Source organism: Amphiprion ocellaris, chromosome 2 (assembly GCF_022539595.1).
Source record: "Amphiprion ocellaris isolate individual 3 ecotype Okinawa chromosome 2, ASM2253959v1, whole genome shotgun sequence".
NCBI classification, from domain to species: domain Eukaryota; kingdom Metazoa; phylum Chordata; class Actinopteri; family Pomacentridae; genus Amphiprion; species Amphiprion ocellaris.
The window spans coordinates 23795887-23814854 of record NC_072767.1 but is presented as its reverse complement, the minus strand read 5'-3'; the positions used below and the strand labels follow the sequence as shown (position 1 = coordinate 23814854).

At 38.5% G+C, this 18968-nt stretch overlaps 2 protein-coding genes across 5 annotated transcripts in view; one reads left to right on the top strand and one right to left on the bottom strand.

The window, feature by feature from the left end:
* Positions 1-5490, top strand: part of jak3 (Janus kinase 3 (a protein tyrosine kinase, leukocyte)) — a 16371-nt gene extending 10881 nt beyond the window's left edge. For all 4 annotated transcript variants that reach the window (XM_023282278.3, XM_023282279.3, XM_023282277.3 and 1 more), the window contains 10 exons: positions 278-416; positions 648-799; positions 1244-1394; positions 1910-2037; positions 2319-2508; positions 2888-3012; positions 3542-3714; positions 4082-4199; positions 4286-4399; positions 4560-5490. In XM_023282278.3, the coding sequence (XP_023138046.2) occupies positions 278-416; positions 648-799; positions 1244-1394; positions 1910-2037; positions 2319-2508; positions 2888-3012; positions 3542-3714; positions 4082-4199; positions 4286-4399; positions 4560-4679 (1410 nt within the window). In that variant the 3' untranslated portion in view covers positions 4680-5490. The remainder of the gene's footprint in view (positions 1-277; positions 417-647; positions 800-1243; positions 1395-1909; positions 2038-2318; positions 2509-2887; positions 3013-3541; positions 3715-4081; positions 4200-4285; positions 4400-4559) is intronic.
* Positions 38-18968, bottom strand: LOC111576549 (N-acetyllactosaminide beta-1,3-N-acetylglucosaminyltransferase 3). The gene is made up of 7 exons (XM_023282281.3): positions 18937-18968; positions 18424-18573; positions 4538-12670; positions 3999-4183; positions 3554-3736; positions 2920-3005; positions 38-790 (listed from the first exon to the last, which is right to left on the bottom strand). The coding sequence occupies exon 3, from the start codon at positions 12646-12648 to the stop codon at positions 11509-11511; it is 1140 nt and encodes a 379-aa protein (XP_023138049.1). The 5' UTR covers positions 12649-12670; positions 18424-18573; positions 18937-18968; the 3' UTR covers positions 38-790; positions 2920-3005; positions 3554-3736; positions 3999-4183; positions 4538-11508.

The following is an 18968-nucleotide window of genomic DNA, read 5'->3' as shown; positions in this document are numbered from 1 at the left end:
GATGTAGAAGTGAGAAAAATCCAGTTTTACAGCAGGATTGGCTGGATAAACAATCATTTATTTCATGTTCGCTTGCATCATTAAATTGCCAGATTTGATGTGCTATCTTCCCTTATTATTGCCAGAATTAAAATGACAGTGACTTATGAAATGCCATTACAGTATATTATAAAGACACAAATATTCTTCTGCCCTAGATGATATTTTACCCGCTAAGTTTGGGTTTGCCAGTTTGGCACTATATTTGGATCTGTATTAGCTTCTAACTTTCTTGCAGGAAGAGAAAAACATTGTTCATGGAAATATTTGTGCCAAAAACCTGCTGCTGGCCAGAGAAGGCGACCCTTCTCAGGGCACATCTCCCTTCATCAAGCTGAGCGACCCAGGAATCAGTGTGGCTATGCTGGGCAAGGATGGTAAAGAAAAGACTGCTTTCTAATCTCTCCCTAATCATGATATCACATGTATAATAAAATGAGTGCAAAATTAGAGATATGTGACAAACAAGGGTTGTTTTTGTTCTGGGACTGTAAAAGTTACTAGACTCATGAGCTGAATTTGTTTCTTAACTAGTGTTGCATTCAAATGTCTAACTAAACAGATGAATAGATAATCCAGTGTGGTAAATGAAGTTGCTTTTTCTTCAGTCGTCCTGGACAGGATCCCCTGGGTTGCCCCCGAGTTGCTGGAGGCTCCAGACGATCTGACCCTGGAGTGTGATAAGTGGAGCTTTGGTGCCACAGTGTGGGAAATCTTCAACAATGGAAACTCCCCGCTGCGAGGCTGGAACCTGGATGAGGTACATCAAACAACACGCTGATCACACAGGACAGCAGTGGAGATTTAGCTTATCTGTAGTTTAAGGTTTAGGAAGGGTCTAAACTTGTGTTGTCTGGATTAAAGTTGCATGATCGATTAAACTCCATGTGGAACAGAAGCTGTAGTTTAAACTGTGTCTGTGGGTTGACCTGAAAACGTTCACTACGTCCTGTAGAAAACCTTTCAACTCCTATAGAGGTTTCTTATGTTTAAGTTCTTAGAGGTCAGTATAGAACTGACCAACAGCTCCGATTAATGTCTAATATTTTTAATTCTGATCAAGTATGTATGTTATCTTGAATGCAACATGGTGAAAAGGAGCATTATTGTATATTTGTTACCACCTCTTCCTCACATAATTTTTGGTTGATTAGAATAAACCTCATGCATCATTAACTGGGGCTACTGGTGTGTTTTTCTGTAGAAGCGGCAGTTTTATGAGGGCTTCCAGCAGCTGCCTCCGTCCCAGTGGACAGAGCTGGCGGACCTGATCAGTCAGTGTATGGACTACCAGGCAGCCGTCAGACCTTCCTGTCGCAGTATCATCCGTCAACTCAACAGTCTCATCACTTCAGGTAATGATGTGTTATATATCATGCTGGTTATCACTACAGCCAGTTTAAATCACACACCTGAACATTTTCCTTCATGAATTGGCCCACATTAAACTTTTGTGATCAGTTGTAATTCTGAGAAAAATTATCGATATTAGTATATTATTATATATATTGGTATAAATGCATATGACATAAAAAGTCTTGTGAGCAAAGCTCATACTGGAACTTTTTGCTGCACAAAATGTCCTCGTGTTTCAGTACAGAACAGCACACTCTGATATTACAAGCCAAAAGCTTCCTGTCTGCATGTCAGCACTGCAAAAAATATACTATATGATATATCACTAAATAAAACTAGATAGTACTGCAAGGTTTCTGATTATTTTCAGCCCAGAAGGAGTTCCTAAAGACCTGAAATTGTCAACACATTCAAAAAATCTTAACTTTTCAACAACACTTGTGCATGTGTGGGCAGAGCCGACATCATATATAATCAAATGTTGTCCCTGCTGATATTTTCTCATCTACTGCAGACTATGTGATCCTTCATGCCACTGAGCCGGTCACTCAGAGTCCTGTCTGCAGAGTCTTCAGTCCTGCTCAGCACGACCAGACACTGCTGGAGGAGAGACACTTACGCTACATTTCCCCACTGGGCAAAGTAAGTGTGAAGCAACATGCAATTAAAATGGAGCTAGCTTCTATTTTCTAATGGATGTTAAGCACTTATTTGACATTTGTACAGATTTGACTCGGCCAGATTACAGCTAACTGATATCGTGGAAGACTGACAGGATGGCATAATAATTAAAGCACTTCATATAATAAAGTTGGCTCACAGAATCTTCTTTTTGTGTGTCCTGGAATATCCAACATATGGTCAGGTTTGGTTTAGAAGTTTGATGGTTTCACTGACAACTGTGTAACTCCAAACTTTTCCAGGGGAACTTTGGTTGTGTTGAACTTTGTCGCTATGACCCGCTGGGTGACAACACCGGCGAGCTGGTGGCTGTGAAGAAACTGCAGCCGAACAAGCAGTCGACCCTGGAGGACTTCCAAAAGGAGGTCAACACCCTGAGCGTTTTATACTGCGACTACATCGTCAAATACAGAGGAGTCTGCTACAGCATGGGTACAAAAACACACATACACCTTGGTAGCAAACCACACAATGGTCAAATTCATTAAAAGAACACAAGAGTGAGGTTGTCTAGACTGTAAAACTGTCAAATCTCATTTTACCTTTAGATTAACAACACAGCTTTTATTAAGTTCTTATTGTGTGTGGGTTATAATTCATTGTTAATTTCAAAAACGTGCTGGAGGCTTGTTCAGCTGTTTGACACATGTGTCTCAGATAAACCACATGACCTCCTCTCTAATGACCGCACTGTCGTTGGCTGAATTTTTCAATCCTCTTGTCTGAAGTGACTGAGTTCAATAGATAAGAGACGGCTGTGTGTCTGTTGTCTGCTGACTAATTGCAGTGTGTAATATTTGCTGTGTCACAGGTCGCCTCAGCATGAGTTTAGTGATGGAGTACCTCCCTCATGGCAGTCTCATTGGCTACTTGGAGAATAACCGACACAACGTCAACACCAGGAGGATGCTGCTTTTTGCTTCTCAGATCTGTAAGGTAAGAGTCAAACATACAAGCTCAGATGTCAAAAACTATGTGGAGTATAATTTCATATGTTTTGTAACAGATCTGCATGATTATCAACTCCACATGCTGTGGTTTTGAGGCTTTTTTTTCCCAGTGAAATCAAATAAAAGCATATTTTGAATTGGCATTTTCCACTCACAAAAAGGTCAGACAGGAATCTTCTTGAAATCTAAATTTAAAGGTTTTGAATGAGGAAAAGCAGACATGTAACCCTACAGGATTTAGAATTATTTATGAGAAACCCAGCTGGATTGTAGACTTAATGACTACTGCTCTAATCACACCAACAGCAAGTAGTAAGTTCTAGTGTGTTTTGCTTTATAATGTACATTAAAGACAGCTCTCAACAGGGTGACCATTAATCTTATCGTTTGCCTCTGGAATTCAGCTTTTTATTTTCACTGTCTAGATATTAATCCCAATTCCAACAAAAAAAATGAAAGGATATGACAAAAGAACAGACAGTTTATTCATTTCCTGCTTTTTCTACTGTTCCCAGGGGATGGAATACCTGCAGACTCTGCGTTATGTCCACCGAGACCTCGCAGCCAGAAACATCCTCGTGGCCAGTGAGTCGCTGGTGAAGATCGCTGATTTTGGGTTGACCAAAGTTATTCCTTGCAACAAGGAGTACTACCGCGTCACACAGCCGGGAGAGAGCCCCATCTTCTGGTAGATTTCCTTAATTTCAAAGCTGCAATTCAAATTAAAGCGTCAAAGAGCCACAGCGATGATATCACAGTCGTTGTGGAAGGTTACGAAGAGGCCTGCAGAAGTCTTTACACCAGGAAGTGCATATTTCACATTGTCAAAGCCTTCAAAGTAGTGATTTGCATATTTTGAAAGAAGTATTGCTCATAGAAGTCAAACTAGTGCAGAAAATAGTCCTAAAACCTAAGATGATTCTTTTTCTCTTCTATACAAATTAAGATAAAAAGTCAGAGATTGAAGTACACCTGCTTTCAGTCACAGCTCAAGCATCTGTAGAGAAGAGTGATCCTGCAACTGTGCATCATTTCACGCAGTTCTTTTGTTTCAGGTACGCTCCAGAGTCCATTAGTGAGTCCAGATTCTCCCACAAATCAGACGTCTGGAGTTTCGGCGTGGTTCTTCACGAGCTCTTCTCCTATTGTGACGTGAACTGCAATCCAAAAAGAGTGAGAAAGTTTACGCGTTTTGTGAATATGTTTGAACAGCATTTCAGTTTAGTTTAGGATTACCAATAATGGCTGTTTTGTTCCAGCTGTACATGCAGGTGATCGGACACAACGTGCAGGGTACGACCATCTCAATGCATCTGACAAATATTCTAAAGAACGAGTGGAGGCTGCCAGCTCCTCCAAACTGTCCACCAAAGGTATGTTTGTTTCCTCTCCACATACAAATACTGTAAATCAATGACACCTTTGGTGAAATGACTGTCTGCCTCATATTAGTGTCCCTCGAAATTAAGAATCAGACATGCCACTCAGAGCGGGGACCTTCTTCCACTCACATTGTCCTCTCTGTACCACCAGGTGTACAGTCTGATGAAGCAGTGTTGGGCCTACAGCTTCGACGAGCGCCCCTGTTTCTCCAGCCTAGGAGACCAGATTGAGACGATCATGCAGGATGAAAGAGAAAACCTGAAAGGCTGAGAAGCAGCTTCGTTGTGTCTCACAGTTGAACTCATGCTGTGAAATGACAAGATTTCATTCACTGTCCCAACAGAGGTGATTCCACACCCACAACAGTGAGCATCCAGTCATGGAAGCGTGCATGTTCTGACTCGTTACTGACAGATAAAAGAGTGATTTTATGTTTTCTATAAGCTACTCCCCAAAAGCTCAGGTCCAAGTCCTGTATTGTACATTACATTACAGACTTATTCACAGCCACGAAGAGAATCCCATTTGCTTAGATGAGTTTTTTTTTTTTTTAGGTTTTTAAATACTTTTCCACAAGAAAATGTTTAACCCAGACAGATTTTGTGCAGAAAATGCAGATGAAGAATAGAAATTTTCTGCATTTCTTCTTCCATTCCTTTCCACTGTCAAAGTATGTTTTTATTGAAACATCACATCTTGCAATTCTCTTTCTTTCAGTCAAATATATAAAAACATAGTATTTATAACAGAAAAGTGGGCAAGCTCAGTGTTCTGTAAATGCTCAAGTCTGACATTTCTGCATATGTTGCAGAAAACTCTGAATTGTTAGTGATTAGCATAACAACAACTTTTGTCATGCTAGAAACATGACCAAAGAAAGCACAGGTTGACTCAGGGAATGTGAGGTCAGTTGCTCTTATATTGCTTTTGATTACATTTATTGTGTGTGAAAGATTCAAACAATTACAGAAAAATCATTTTAAGCTTTTTGTTTAAAAACATATATTTTGGATTTAATATTTTGCTGTGTGCATTCAAAGCCTTGTAATCTGTTGCAATAAAGGATTTGTTGTATTTTGAATTCTTGTAGTGCATCTTTTACAAGGTGTAAAATCAATCACCGTTCTAGTGGCAGTTTATAGGAACTTGTGAAATTATCGAATAATTAGTAACTCATTCTCTTGATTTAAAAGTGTGAGACAAATATTTTTAGTCAAGCAGTTTCTCTAAGAAGATCAAACATGATGAAATGATAAAAATTTTAGAAAGCAGCACAGCTCCTTTGAATGTTTTTCTCTGCTGCAGTAACCTGATGTGTCCATAAGAGGGCGCTGCAGTTCATTATTCCACGGAGAAACCACTAGTATACTCAGTATGTACTCTAGTATCACTGCCCCAAATACAGTATTCCTCCAACAAGTCAAATGTTTCTTTGGATTTTACGTCACTATGGGACTTGTGTTATCAGTCTGTGTTCAGGAAGGAAGCACATTTTCCAGAAACAGTTTAATCTGTAACCCACCGACACTCAGAAACACCAGGAAACACAACAAATGAAATCTAGCCACAGTCCGTGTAACCATCTCAAGGTGTTTGAGTTTGGAATCTATGACTTGAAATACACTTAAAGAGTCTGACAAATTTTAAACATACAATGAAAAGCTTTCCACTGTGTAAAATGAAAGTTTTTCAGATAATAAAAGGGGGACGTGTGCATTTAAGAGGCACCTAGAAATAAATGATGGTTTTTGTTAAATAACTAATTACGTTACAGAGTTAACACCCTGCTCCCTCCCATTTGTTTTTGTTTTGTACACAATAACAATGCACCCATAATTATTAAACAGGACTTAAAATTAGAGTTAATGAGCCTTCAGATCCACATGCTGTTGTAAAACCTGTCTTTAGGCCAGATTTTGTATAGCAGCTTTTGATAGTGGCAGTTCAGTGATTTGTCAGGAAGGTCTACCAGCATGAGGAAATGACGGCAATAGACAAAGTCTTTGTACCACGAGGAAGAGAGCTGATGCCTGAGATGTTGGCAGCAGCAATGTTTATTTGAATACATAGGAGCCGTCTGTGATTGGTGGCTGTGCTTGGCTGTCATCTCTACTCTTCTCTACCAGCAGTTAACAAGATCAGTGATTGCATCTCCTCCTAAAACTCAACCATAAAAAAAAATCACACATATTTCTCATTAGCATTGTTGTGTCCCCTTTTGACAACTGTGGAGTATGTAAGGTGGATGTTGAAAACTCAAATGTCAAACAATACAACAGGTTCACAAAATGTGGAGAAGGAGGTGACGGGTTGCCAAATGAATAAAAATAATACAATGAAACTGAAGCGGACTCACTTCTGTCACTAAAACAAAAGCACAAACCAAACAGCTGATCTGATGAGCTAAAAAAAAAAAAAAAAAAGAGGCTTCACTGACTAATACAGTAACTTTGTGTATCTAGACATAAAAAAATTTGAACACGAGTGCTAGATGCAAAGGGTAGCCCAAACTTAAAAGTCCACAAACCTCCTGCCACGTACCTTTTAAACAAAGGCTCAAAACACAAAAGTGCACAGGTCAGGTTGTGTTTGTTAAAGCAGCATTAATGCCACAGTTAATCTGAATCAGGCTTGGCATATAAAGGCCTTGAACAAAGAGTTTGTAGATACTTTTATTGTTTTTTTTCTCAGTTATCAGTGGCATAACTAAACTAAGATTGACTGATCACTTGAGAAATGGAACTTTGTATTTATAAAAGATAGTGGAGGCTCTCTGAGGCCTCAATACTCGTCTCTAAGCACAGTTAAACAAGCTGAGCATCCATGTGCCCTGCGGTAGTTGTGTCTTCACCTAAGAAAGCAAAGCAGGGCACCGTAAATGGCAAGAAGTTAAGCAAACAAAAAGAAAGCAAACTGAGGGAAAACAGCTGCTGACTATTTTTCTTCCACAGAAAGGTGAGCACTGATTACCTCTGATTTTGTGTAGATCCAAAATTATTATAGTTTAGATCGAAGGCTGTCAGCCAGGAATCTAGGTATAAGCATATTTTCTTTGCTTTACATGAATTAGTCATTAGTTTCAGAAACAAGCGCAGGCAGCACGGCTGCAACCAGTCGCCCACCTGTTACTGAGGATGTGGGACAACATGGGCTCATCATCATTCGACACTGAGGTGTTACAGACCTCACTGTAAAGACAGTTCAACTTTGGAGTCATACTTAGCCACGTTCACATCATTAATGCAATTTTGAGATTCACATGACCTAAAACTCTGGCTGCACAACCCTTAAAGCTGATCTTACAACGGCCAACTGAAGTAACATCCGACTAGAAGAATGATTCTAATTTTAGGAACATGGTAATTAAAGGAGCAGAGTTTAATTATAATATAACCTTTACATGTTTGAATCATGTTAGAAATAGATCCTTTGGTCTATTCGAGCAGGGCAATTTCTTTTTAATAATATCAACTTCCCCTTGTGTTCAGTTCTTCTCACATTACAAAAACTAATATGGCACTTTGTTTAGCTTTGCCTTATGCAATATCTTAGGAATGGCAAAGACTTAAATACTGAATAAATAAACATGATAACAGTAATGTGACCTTCACTGTAACAAACCTCAGTTAACCACAGTAAAAGCAACACTCAGTAACTAAATGCTGGGAAAGGAGGGTTGCAGATATGGTGAGATTTCAACAGTACAGACTCAAGCACATATTACAAACTATTATAACTTCTGAAAATGTTTTATAAACACTTCAGTAGTGTCTATCCTAATAAGCAGAGCAGATTCATGTAAACAGTCGTTGGCTTCAAACGATGCAGGAAAGGGATGAAACCAAAAGAAAGGAAAACCACATAGAGCCCAGACTTTTCTGTGAAACCCCCTGGTTAGGTTCAGGAAATTATCATTTTGACCACAGCTTTCAAAATTCAGTGTTATAGGCTTCCATGGTGATTTGCATGCACTTATACACAGGACTGCATGAGGTTGCCTGGTTCGGAATATCGCTAATGATAATACACTATTTGGCCAATGAGTATAAGCGGGTCCTGCTGTCAACATCTACGGGTGTGATAATGGAATGGAACAGGCACAACACATTGAAACCAAACTCCTCCCTCAGGGAAGAATTAAGTAGAGTTGCTAACTCTCACCTTTTGGTGTGAGACAAACTCTCACATGCTGTGACTAACCAAACGAAACAAAACACATCAAATTACAGGAAACTTCACTCCTCTAAGAGGACAACTAGGTTGTAAAGGTTAGACGCATCTTTAAAGGTCAGACTTCACAGAACTTCACACAAAGGACAAAACAAAGACTACCTGAAGTGTCATATTGCATGTAAAAGATTGTATTTATAATAATATCTATACTAAATATCTTTATTAACAACAAATACATGATTCTTTTGTTTCTTTTACCAGGTGACCTGTTGAATATCTATTCTACACACTTGACAGTTCAGTAAAACCAGTCCAATACACTAGGGTTGCAATGAATCTTCATGATATTACAGTGTTTGGTTTTTGTTTTAACTGTCTGAGAGTGTTGGTTCAACAGTATGAGTTGCAAGATAGTTACTGTTTTTGTATACTTTGACTAATAATTTAAGAGCTGCTGCCTAACAGAAGGCGTTTCATACATGCTACAAGTATTACATGGAAGAAGCAATCTGTGCTGCTCATTCCTTCTTTTTCATTTGAAGCAACTTGCAAAATCTAACCTATGGGTGCTGGAATGTAAACAGCTATGCACAGTGTTATCGTCTATATGCGTAATACACATATACAATGTCTGTAGTATGTACGAAGACAAAAATGAAAACTATTCAACTCTGGTTCATTAGTGCTGCTGCAAACTGCTCTGTTGGATAACTTTGAAAAAATAAAGACGTCTCTAATAAACCTTCAATATATTTCCAACAATGTGTGCCCTTAAAGTCAAACAAGAAATAAATCACAATATATTGTATGTATATTTTTATATCATTAAATTTATTGTTTTATTAAATCCATCAAAAGTTTCATTTCAAAGTTTTTTTTAATTCTAACAGTCTGACCTCTTTTTAGCAGCATCAAAATCACTGTGACATTTCTGTCTATATTCAATTCACTATATTGAATATAGGACAAGGTAAAAACATACACACACAGAAAACATGTCAGCTAACTTTTAAAAAAGCCTACAGTAATCTTTCTTTTGATTATTTACTAGAAGCAACTTATGATGATTGGGATATTCTTTAAGTCTGAGTATTTGACAGTACAAAAAATACAGACATAAGGCACAAACACATTAATCTCTTTCTATAACACAAATATTCAGGCTGACACAAAACATAAAACAGAAGAAAAATTGAGGAGCTTCAGCAGAAGATTAAATAACATTAAATTTTTGTCATTAAGTAACCCTGAGGAATTATCTTTAAATTATATTTTTGTAAGGCTGTGGACACCACATTCTACCTTAAAGCCTGACTTCAGTCGCACTGAGAGCTGGTTGCTGTTCAGAAGGGTTCAATACAAAGCACAGATGTTTGCATAAATACAGTATTAAACTTAACATAAGTGTGATTAAAATATCTGACCAAACATTAAGCAAACATGACCAAGGAATATTTGGTACCAGTTATTGGCAGTTGGAGTGTTTGGAGCGGACAAAGCATCACGGACATGAATCAGCTGGTAGTCAGAATATATCGTGGATTATAACTCATCTCTGATTACAACACAATCACAAAACCAATGTCAAATATATACAGTAAATACAATGTTCACAAAACAATCAATCAGTACTACAGGAAACGTCCACCCACAGATGACACAACATGTGATCTTTCCAAAACTGCAACAGCAGCCATTTTTTAACCACAGCTGTGACAGAACTATGTGTCTGCAAACAATAAATCCCTTAAAGGTCCTTCACGGCCACAGCCGTCCACAGCGCTGCACAGATAAACTGATCAATTAGACCCCGTCTGTATGCTCAGGGTGGGTGGGACAGTTTACATCAGTCAGTACATGGAGTTTCACGACATACTCAGTGTCAAAATTCAGATATTAACTATCTTAGCAGACACAAATGCAGGAAGAAGCTAAATTGGAATGTTTCATACTGGAGAAAATAGTCAATGAATATATATATATATCATCTACTGAATTTTTTGTTGGCTTTACAAAAAAAAAATGCATCCATCAGTAAGATCCATTTATTTACATCAGGATAACAGTAAATTCTCCCACATTTGAGAAAGCTTTTTGTTCCCGCATGAAACATATTCAGTTCGCATTGACAGTAGTGGCAAAATTGTCATTTGAGATTCCTGGCAATATTTGAAACAGTATAGTCCAGATGAGGAAAACACTCACAGCTGATGACTGCAGCTTATATTACAGGAGACAAAACACACTGTTTAATCACTTCCTTTCTCCGCTTTTGCATTTGGGACTTTAAAAAAAAAAAAAAAAAAAAAAAAAGCTTTGTCAACCAGCATACACACAGTATTGCTTCAAATGTGGAAAGAAATTTTCATTTAAAGACACAGGACTTTCTGTTGGTAAGCATTATATATATATATATATTTTTGCACAATTTGGTCTCACCAACAGATCTATATGACTATTATTCCATATTTTTGTCGAGATGCTCATGCAGTCACTCACCAGGACTGTACAGTACCTACACAGCAACATTGCACAAACTGGTAAAGACACGTGGCATTTGGCAAGTCAGAAGGCAAGTAAATATTGATCTTGCATTCATTAGGGAAGAGAAACGTGATGTCTGATATTTACTGGATGGGTAAGTAGTCAGAACACATTAGATAGAAAATAACAAATGTGTAAGTTCATGCAGTGCTTTGCGTCTATCTGCTCAGATCTGGCCAACAATGCAATCTGACGCAAAGCAAGATCTGAAGTCCCACTATTAACCAGACAGCAGTGGATGAGGTAAACGTGTACGACAGTTTCTTCATTCTAGCCAAAGCATGTAGAAAAAAGCCCATCATTCCTAAGTCCATTTGAGCTAGTGCAAGATGTAAATTGTCAACAAGCTCTGTTACCGCCAGTGAGCTACAGTTTAGTGCTGCTAATGCTGTTTCGTGGAAGGGAAACACCTCAGAGTAGGATCGTGTATCCTGTGCCACATCAGATACATCTGAGATGGAAGGAATCTGTGTACCAATAAGACGTCTTTATAAAAACAAGGATCGTATCCGTCTAATGTGCTGGAGGGAATGTACAGTCCTGCCGTTTTCACACCCATATGGGAGGAAGGATTAAGTCCTGCTTTGGCCAGACACATCCCCATGTAAACATCATCAATAGGAAGGATGGTGATGGACAGAGACATGTTGTATATGACCAGAGCTGTATGACCAGACAGGAGGAAGCCTCCACCACCACAGTAAGGAGGGTATGAGTTGGACTTCTGCACCTGAACTGGGATATAATACTTGCTCCCTGATGATCTAACGGGCCCCACATTCTGGATTAGATGTCCAGTGAAAAGGTGTTGACTTCCATCATTGTCCTTCAGGCTTCGGAGATACTCAACCATGTTGCCTGTGTGGGCAAAGACGTCGTCATCACCATTCAGCAGGAAGCGAGCGTTTGGACAGTTTCTCTCCATCCATTCCAGGAAGAGTATCTGCTTCAAGGTGAGGTTGTAAAATGTGTCACTAAAGTCCCACTGAAGGATGTCATTGTACTCCTGCTGCTCTAGCTCTAGAATTTTGTTCAGCCTGTCCTTTTCAAAACTGACACCCGACGTTCCTGAGATGAAGATCCTTCGAATCCACACACCCTTGTGTAACCTCTCTTTGGCCCAGGTTTTGCGTAGCACCTCTCGGCGGTCGTAGTTCGCAGGTGAGCTTTTAATGACCAGCAGAAGAAATACATCTGCAGATTTGTCAGCTCCTCCACATTTGTCTGGAAGGTCCAGCAGCATTGGGAAATGGCGGCAGTGTCGGTAGTAGAGAAAATCTTTTATGGAACCAGGGAGGGAGCTGAAGTCTGAGATGTTGGCAGCAGACATATTTTGTTGGCATCCTGGCCAGAAGAATAAGTAAGAGTTTTTTTTCATGGGTTCCCTTCTTTGGCTGTTATCCTCTCTCACATCTGCATGGAGACGTATGGCCTTGTGGTCAATAAAATCTTTAAAGATATGTAGGACCAACAGACCAAGAGCTCCAGCCATCAAGAAAGTTGTTGCTCTGATTCTTCTCATTCTTGAAACTCTGCAGACAAGACTAAAACAATGAATTAGTTAGTACTTGCTGAAGTATTATGACAAGTTAGTGCATGGGTAAGCACTGCATGCAGGCTTTGCTGGCCCTCACACACTGCATGAATTTAACAGGTAGAAAGGCGAGGAGCCAAAATCTTATAGATTTGTACACTACCTGCCCAGGAAAAAAGTAAACCAGGAATTCTGGAGAGAAACATGTAATAGTATACTGATTACACCCTGATATTGTTGTTAAGAGTTGCTGGAGGAAACCAAAACTAAAAATGATTGTATTGCACTTTGAATTTACAGACTGACTCCACTAAGATTCAGATATTACAGAGTTAAATGAAATGGCCAACCATTACAAGGGGATTTCCAATTTGAAGCTCTATTTAAAAGTCTAAAAAAGGTAAACAGGATCTTAAGACTGGCCATTTACTGTTTATTGATGAGATTATCAATTAGAACCACTCCCCTAAGGAGAAGACATTATTATACAGTGAGTTGCCATTCCTGAAATAAAGGGAATGACAAAATAGCAGTATAACAGTTTAAGCCAAGAACCTAAAAATGATGTCTCGTGGCTATATGACGCAGCGGACTATTCAAATCATATTTTATATCCATTTGTGACTAAATGTATAATATGTGCAGAGAAAATTTACAACAAATTTAATGTTATATACATATACACACACACACACACATATATATATATATATATATATATATATATATATATATATATATATATGTATATGTATGTTTGACCAACAAAGCCGATTCTGCTAGAACGCAAAGTTGTAGTCATGACAGACGACAAAACTTCAAATTACAGTTGTCCTTGACACTACATTTGGGATTTAAAACCTTTTATTAGGATGTCAGTCTTAACTGATTCCCCATTGCTGAAGCTAACTGTCTCAACACAGGTGAACAGCCTTGCTCTTAACTTTGACAGCCCCTCTCTCTTTCCTCAGTTATATATTAGTGCGTCACTTATTGTCTTTATCCACCATATCTGGACTGTACCCTACCTTTGTATAACATTCCACTGAAGTCTTTATTTACCTACATCACGCAATGATTAACGGTCCTAGGGCATCCTCAATAAACCAATTCACTGACATGGTCCCCCAGAGCAGATTGTTAAACATTCAAAGTCCGCTGAACCTGTCACACCCCCACTCATTCAGCTATACCAGCTTCCTGTGCTGCAATTTTAAAATCTAACTTGTAACATCTAAAGGCTTCTATCATCTTCCATCAGGCTATCTCACTCACCTTCATCACACTTGCATTTCCTACTGCACTCAAACTTTGGAGCTCACTTCCCCCTCACATTCACATCCATTACCAAATTCAATACTGCTCTTAAAACCAGAATTTCTAATTGGCCTCCTCACTTCCACTGCGTCAACGGCATTTTACTTTATACTATTACATAGTTTGTTTTTTTAACTCATTGTGCCTTTTATTATTGATTTTCTGTGATGTAACGTGACCATGAGTGACATGAAAGGCAACATTAAATAAAATATATTATTAGAAATCAGGGTTCCCAAGAGAAAAAGTCAAGTGTCATTTTTGATGTAGGGTGGGCATAAATCAACAACCGAATAATGGCAGCAATAAAGTCAACTCCTATAGTTCCTCTAATAAGATACTGAAGACAGGGAACTCATTGGCTGCACCTGTGGACTCGCTGGAGCTGCATATATTAGCAGTGTTTTCCTCCTTAACACAACCAGTACTTGACTGACAAAAAATGTCCAAGTTTTTTTGGCTTTTATGTTTGTGACATTCTGTGTTGATTGTCCTTCTATGCACAATAAAAGACTATAAATAATAGTCATGTAAGCCATTGGTTTGTGGACTACCATTTTGAAGCCTCATGACAGGCATGTGGCAGTTGCTGCCTTGGTGTTTTGAAGCCTGATGCAATGAGAAAGGGGTGGAACTGGAGGACACGCCCATACAGTAGTGCCTTGTCAATCATAAGGTAGCCACAACAAGAATATTTTGCTTTATCATCTGTTTGACTCTAAATAGGACCATGACTTGCGACATGAGCATCATTTTGTACTGATATACACCTGAAACTAACAACTGAGATCATAAATCCCCACCTCAACCCCTCCTGAAAGTACAGTATTTGTCAAAAAATAACATTTCTCTTATAAAGACTAAAATAGTTTCTAAGCAATGTTTTTATTATATTGCTAATATTCTTTTTACAGCCCTGACAGCTAATTAACAGAATCTGCTCTTTGGCAGGAAGACACGTCCTGCAGTCTTGAGGGTATCACTTCCCAATCAAAACAGGGAAAAACGGCTCCCGTGAATGTCTGTGCGTGACAGTTGTTGAGAATGAAAGTAACAGCTGAAACTTGTCGAGCCAGTGCAGCTTCAATCTGTGGTTAACCTGAGCTGCATCCTCTCGCACAAAGGAGCTGGCAGAATATGAAGACAAGCGGCATCTCAAAACACTTCTGTTCACAAATTCACCCCCACTGTTGGTTTCTGAAAAGAAACACCACCAGCAGAACAATTTAACACTCAGCAGGACTAAACCATTACAGAATGAATGAAAACCTATGCCGCTGTGGCTCAACCATTCATCATTTCCAAATGCAATATTATGACCGTGCAGTTTCAGAACCGTCATTTATAGGAGTGCGTTCCTGTTGAACCACTATGAGCCGCACACTTTTTTAACCTTAATAGTCCACTGAAAAAAATGTTTCCAAGGTTTAAGACTTTTATAGTATAGAAAAAAAAGAAACTGATGAATGCTAAGGGTTTAAAAACTAACATAAAAGGTAACCTACACCAGTATTGGTGCTTTTGTCTGCCCTTAACCATATAAGACACAAGCTATTTTCAGGGTAATTTCACTGCCTTTAATTTTATGTTCTTTTCTTGATCATTATAAGGAGCAGCCATATAAGCTGTATCATGTTTGGTTTATTTTTTCATCCAAGTTACACAGATCCTCCATCATTCTACCTGATAATACTTCCAGATTCCTTATATTATCCATTCAAACAAAGACAAACTAAACTTTGTGTTGTGAAATTGCTATGTTTTGAAACTTATCTCACCATAAAATGCTGGTAGGAGAGATATCTTTTCTGAATTGTGCAGGGAATATATGCGCGGTTCCATTTCACATTCGTTACGTCTCACTGGACTCAACACTTTAAACGAGCAGTGCGTCACACAGCAGTGTTCATTCTACAGATGGCTGGAGCATTATTTCAACCAACAAATTATTTACTGGAGACACAACAGCTCATTCTGGAGCTGTGGCTTTAAAATTTATACCAAAAATCACACCATTTTTCTGAAACTGAGCCATGAAATACACCCACTGAGCCGTCTCTGAGGGCCCAACTCAGTGACACGACTCCCAGAGCAACAAGCAGATGCCAACAGGACGAACTTCAGAGCAGCCATGAGGCGGCTCAGCATCCGCCTGCAACATCCACACATGGTCCTGTCATATGGGGCGCAGGGTGGCGACAAATCAAACGCTGTCATGTCTACTCAAACTGGGTGGAACATGTTACACAGGCGATGTCAGACACTGAGTCAGTTAAACAAACTCAAAAGTCATTTTGTGAAATGTCCAGAAAAGGGAAGCTCCCACCCCACAACTTAACACAAGCCTCACTCTGTTAGTCAGCATGAGGAAATCAAACCTCTGATGACATCGCTGAACGCATAAAAAAATGTAAAACCGAACAAGTTAATGGTCAGCAAGGTAGCTGGAAGTCCTGAGGTGTGTTCATATCAAGGTGCTCCTGTGTTTAATGAGTTTAGTGTTGTGTCATTGTGTTTTCTCCTTTGCTTAGTCTGTCATCATGCAGTGTTTCTCAATAATAAATCCGTGGCCCATAATGTTGTCACTAACAACAAAAGTACGTTTAAGCAGTTTGCTGGTGCTTGATATTTTCAGTTTATTCTTACTTTCAACTTACATGATATGAATCTGATAATCCTGGTTACTGTGCACATTCAGGCTACGCGATCATTTTTTTTTTTTTTAAATAAGATGCTCTTCTATGGGTTCAAGTAACAAACAGCATTTACAGGATGCTGTTTGTAGCTTAATGCGTCAGTAATGATAAGCTAATAGTATTGAAATAACAGTGGTGAATCTGCGGCAAAATTATCAAAGCTGTACGACTAATTTAAAAAACTAAATAGTTTGAAAAAATGCAATTAGGAAATCACAAAGGCAGTAATTAGGCTATACAAGGTGTGGCTATTACATAACAGCTGCAATTAAGTTTCATCTAACTTGAGCAGATATAAAGTTTCAGAGGTTGATCATTGATTAATGTAGACTGAATACTAGAATTAAAACCAACCATATACATTGTGCAACATGTCTGACCCAGGGTTTAATCAATAATGAACGGAAATTTGACTTTAAATAATCTATCCAAAGCTCTAACTGCAATATCTGCCAGAAAAATCAAAATCAGATATTGTCCTCAAATAACCTACATTTTTGTGATATATTTTTTGTACTTTTAGCAACATTTTCAGTTCAAAGTAATGTCTGGAGAAGAGGATGGGGTTTTTGCACTGTGCTGTTTCTACTTTTAGAGCCGAATACTTGCTCCAGTTCTTCAAATGTGGAGACTATTGTTGGTTACAGCCCTGCAAAGAGCTTCACTACACAAGCTGTAGGTCTAAACCATCCTCAGTTGGAGAGGACTGCAAAAAATAAATAAAAACTTTTTTTTACTTTGTTATTAAAGTTCTTGTTAGGAGTTTATGGCCTGAGCATCACGAGTCACAAACCATGCAATTCTATGCATTTTTTCCTCTTCATTCAGAATTCTCACTCAAAAGACATAAAATTGTATTTATTTATACCGTCTACTTTAGCATGTCATTGTGACAACAACTGTCCAGTTTGTGCTAGATTCTCCGTCAGTTTTCTAGACTCCCTGTAAAGATGGTGGGATCTTATTTTATTTTCATTTCCTGGTAACTGAACTCCACAAAGCTGACGATTCAATAGACCCTCAATCTGTCACCAAATATCCAAACTACTTGTAGAGACATTACAGCCACTTTATATTCCTGTGATTCCCCCATTTTTGAATACATTTAAATAGAATAAGACCAGGATCAGCCTCCCATAAAGTAACTGTTTCTAAAAAAATATATCTTTTTGGATTATTACTGGCTGTCTTTCACTACAGCTCCTCCTTCTTTAGGAATTAATTGTGTTTTAAACCACTGAAATAAAATGGACATGTAGCCCTTATATACTTGTACAGATTAAAGGACAAACTCATAAAACACATGGACGTTACTGGTGTGTAATCAGAGATACTGTAGCAGGCAGCACATTATAGCTGGGCTTCTCAACAGGTGTTAAATGGAAAGGTCAGGTGATATTTATATTTAGCTCTCATAGAGGACTCTCATACAGCAGTCTATAGGCTACATGTCTCTACAATGGAGGACAGTGAAAGTAAACCAAACATTTCATAAAAACCAAACAAAAGTCATTTTTATAGTAATCACAGATTTCTTTTTTAACCGTTTCTCATTTACCTGCCATTTGCTAACCGTATTAAATAAAGCAATCAATTCCAAGTAGATGGAGGAAATGGATCGAATCAGCACAAAGTAGAAATTTTAAAATAAACCGTTACTTTGCAGAAACTCGCTCGAGTCTTTCATCATTTTTCAGGACAAGAAAACTAAAGAGTGTTTTGTAAAGCTGTAGCTGCAGACTGTACTTACTCGATGAAGAAACCGATCCAGGGTGTGTGTATAGAGAAAAATCAGTATTTGGTCCAGCGTCCTGCAGCTGCATGACTCTGCTGCCTGCTGGGCGGGGCCTGTTTCTGCGTCACCACAGCGTCATCATTTATCCGTCACTGATCGATCGTCCTTAAAATGGGAGAATTATTTATACAAATTGATTGACATCGAGTCTGTGTTGGTAAAATCCCTTTGTATCAGTTTTTTTTGTTTGTTTGGGTTTTTTTGCTAAGAATGTACACATAGAATTATTTACTGTTAACATGAGAGCCATATGGAGGGTTGTCCTTCAGTTTAAACAAAGACATAACATACATTTATAATAATAACTTTACAACTGTTTGTTCCTTACAAACAGGATAAAAACTAAAAGAAAGACACTCAGGAAGTCCACTGAACAACAGGAGGTCAAACAAAAGGAGGAAGACCAAAAAGGCAAAAATTTGGGAAATGAAGTTAAACTTGGTAAAACATTTCAGAATGAATCAATACCTGTCACGCCGTTCACCTGACGCCTGGTAGTA

Excerpts from the sequence above, each read along its gene's own strand:
- LOC111576549 (XM_023282281.3), bottom strand. The coding sequence starts at position 12,648 with ATGAGAAGAATCAGAGCAACAACTTTCTTGATGGCTGGAGCTCTTGGT.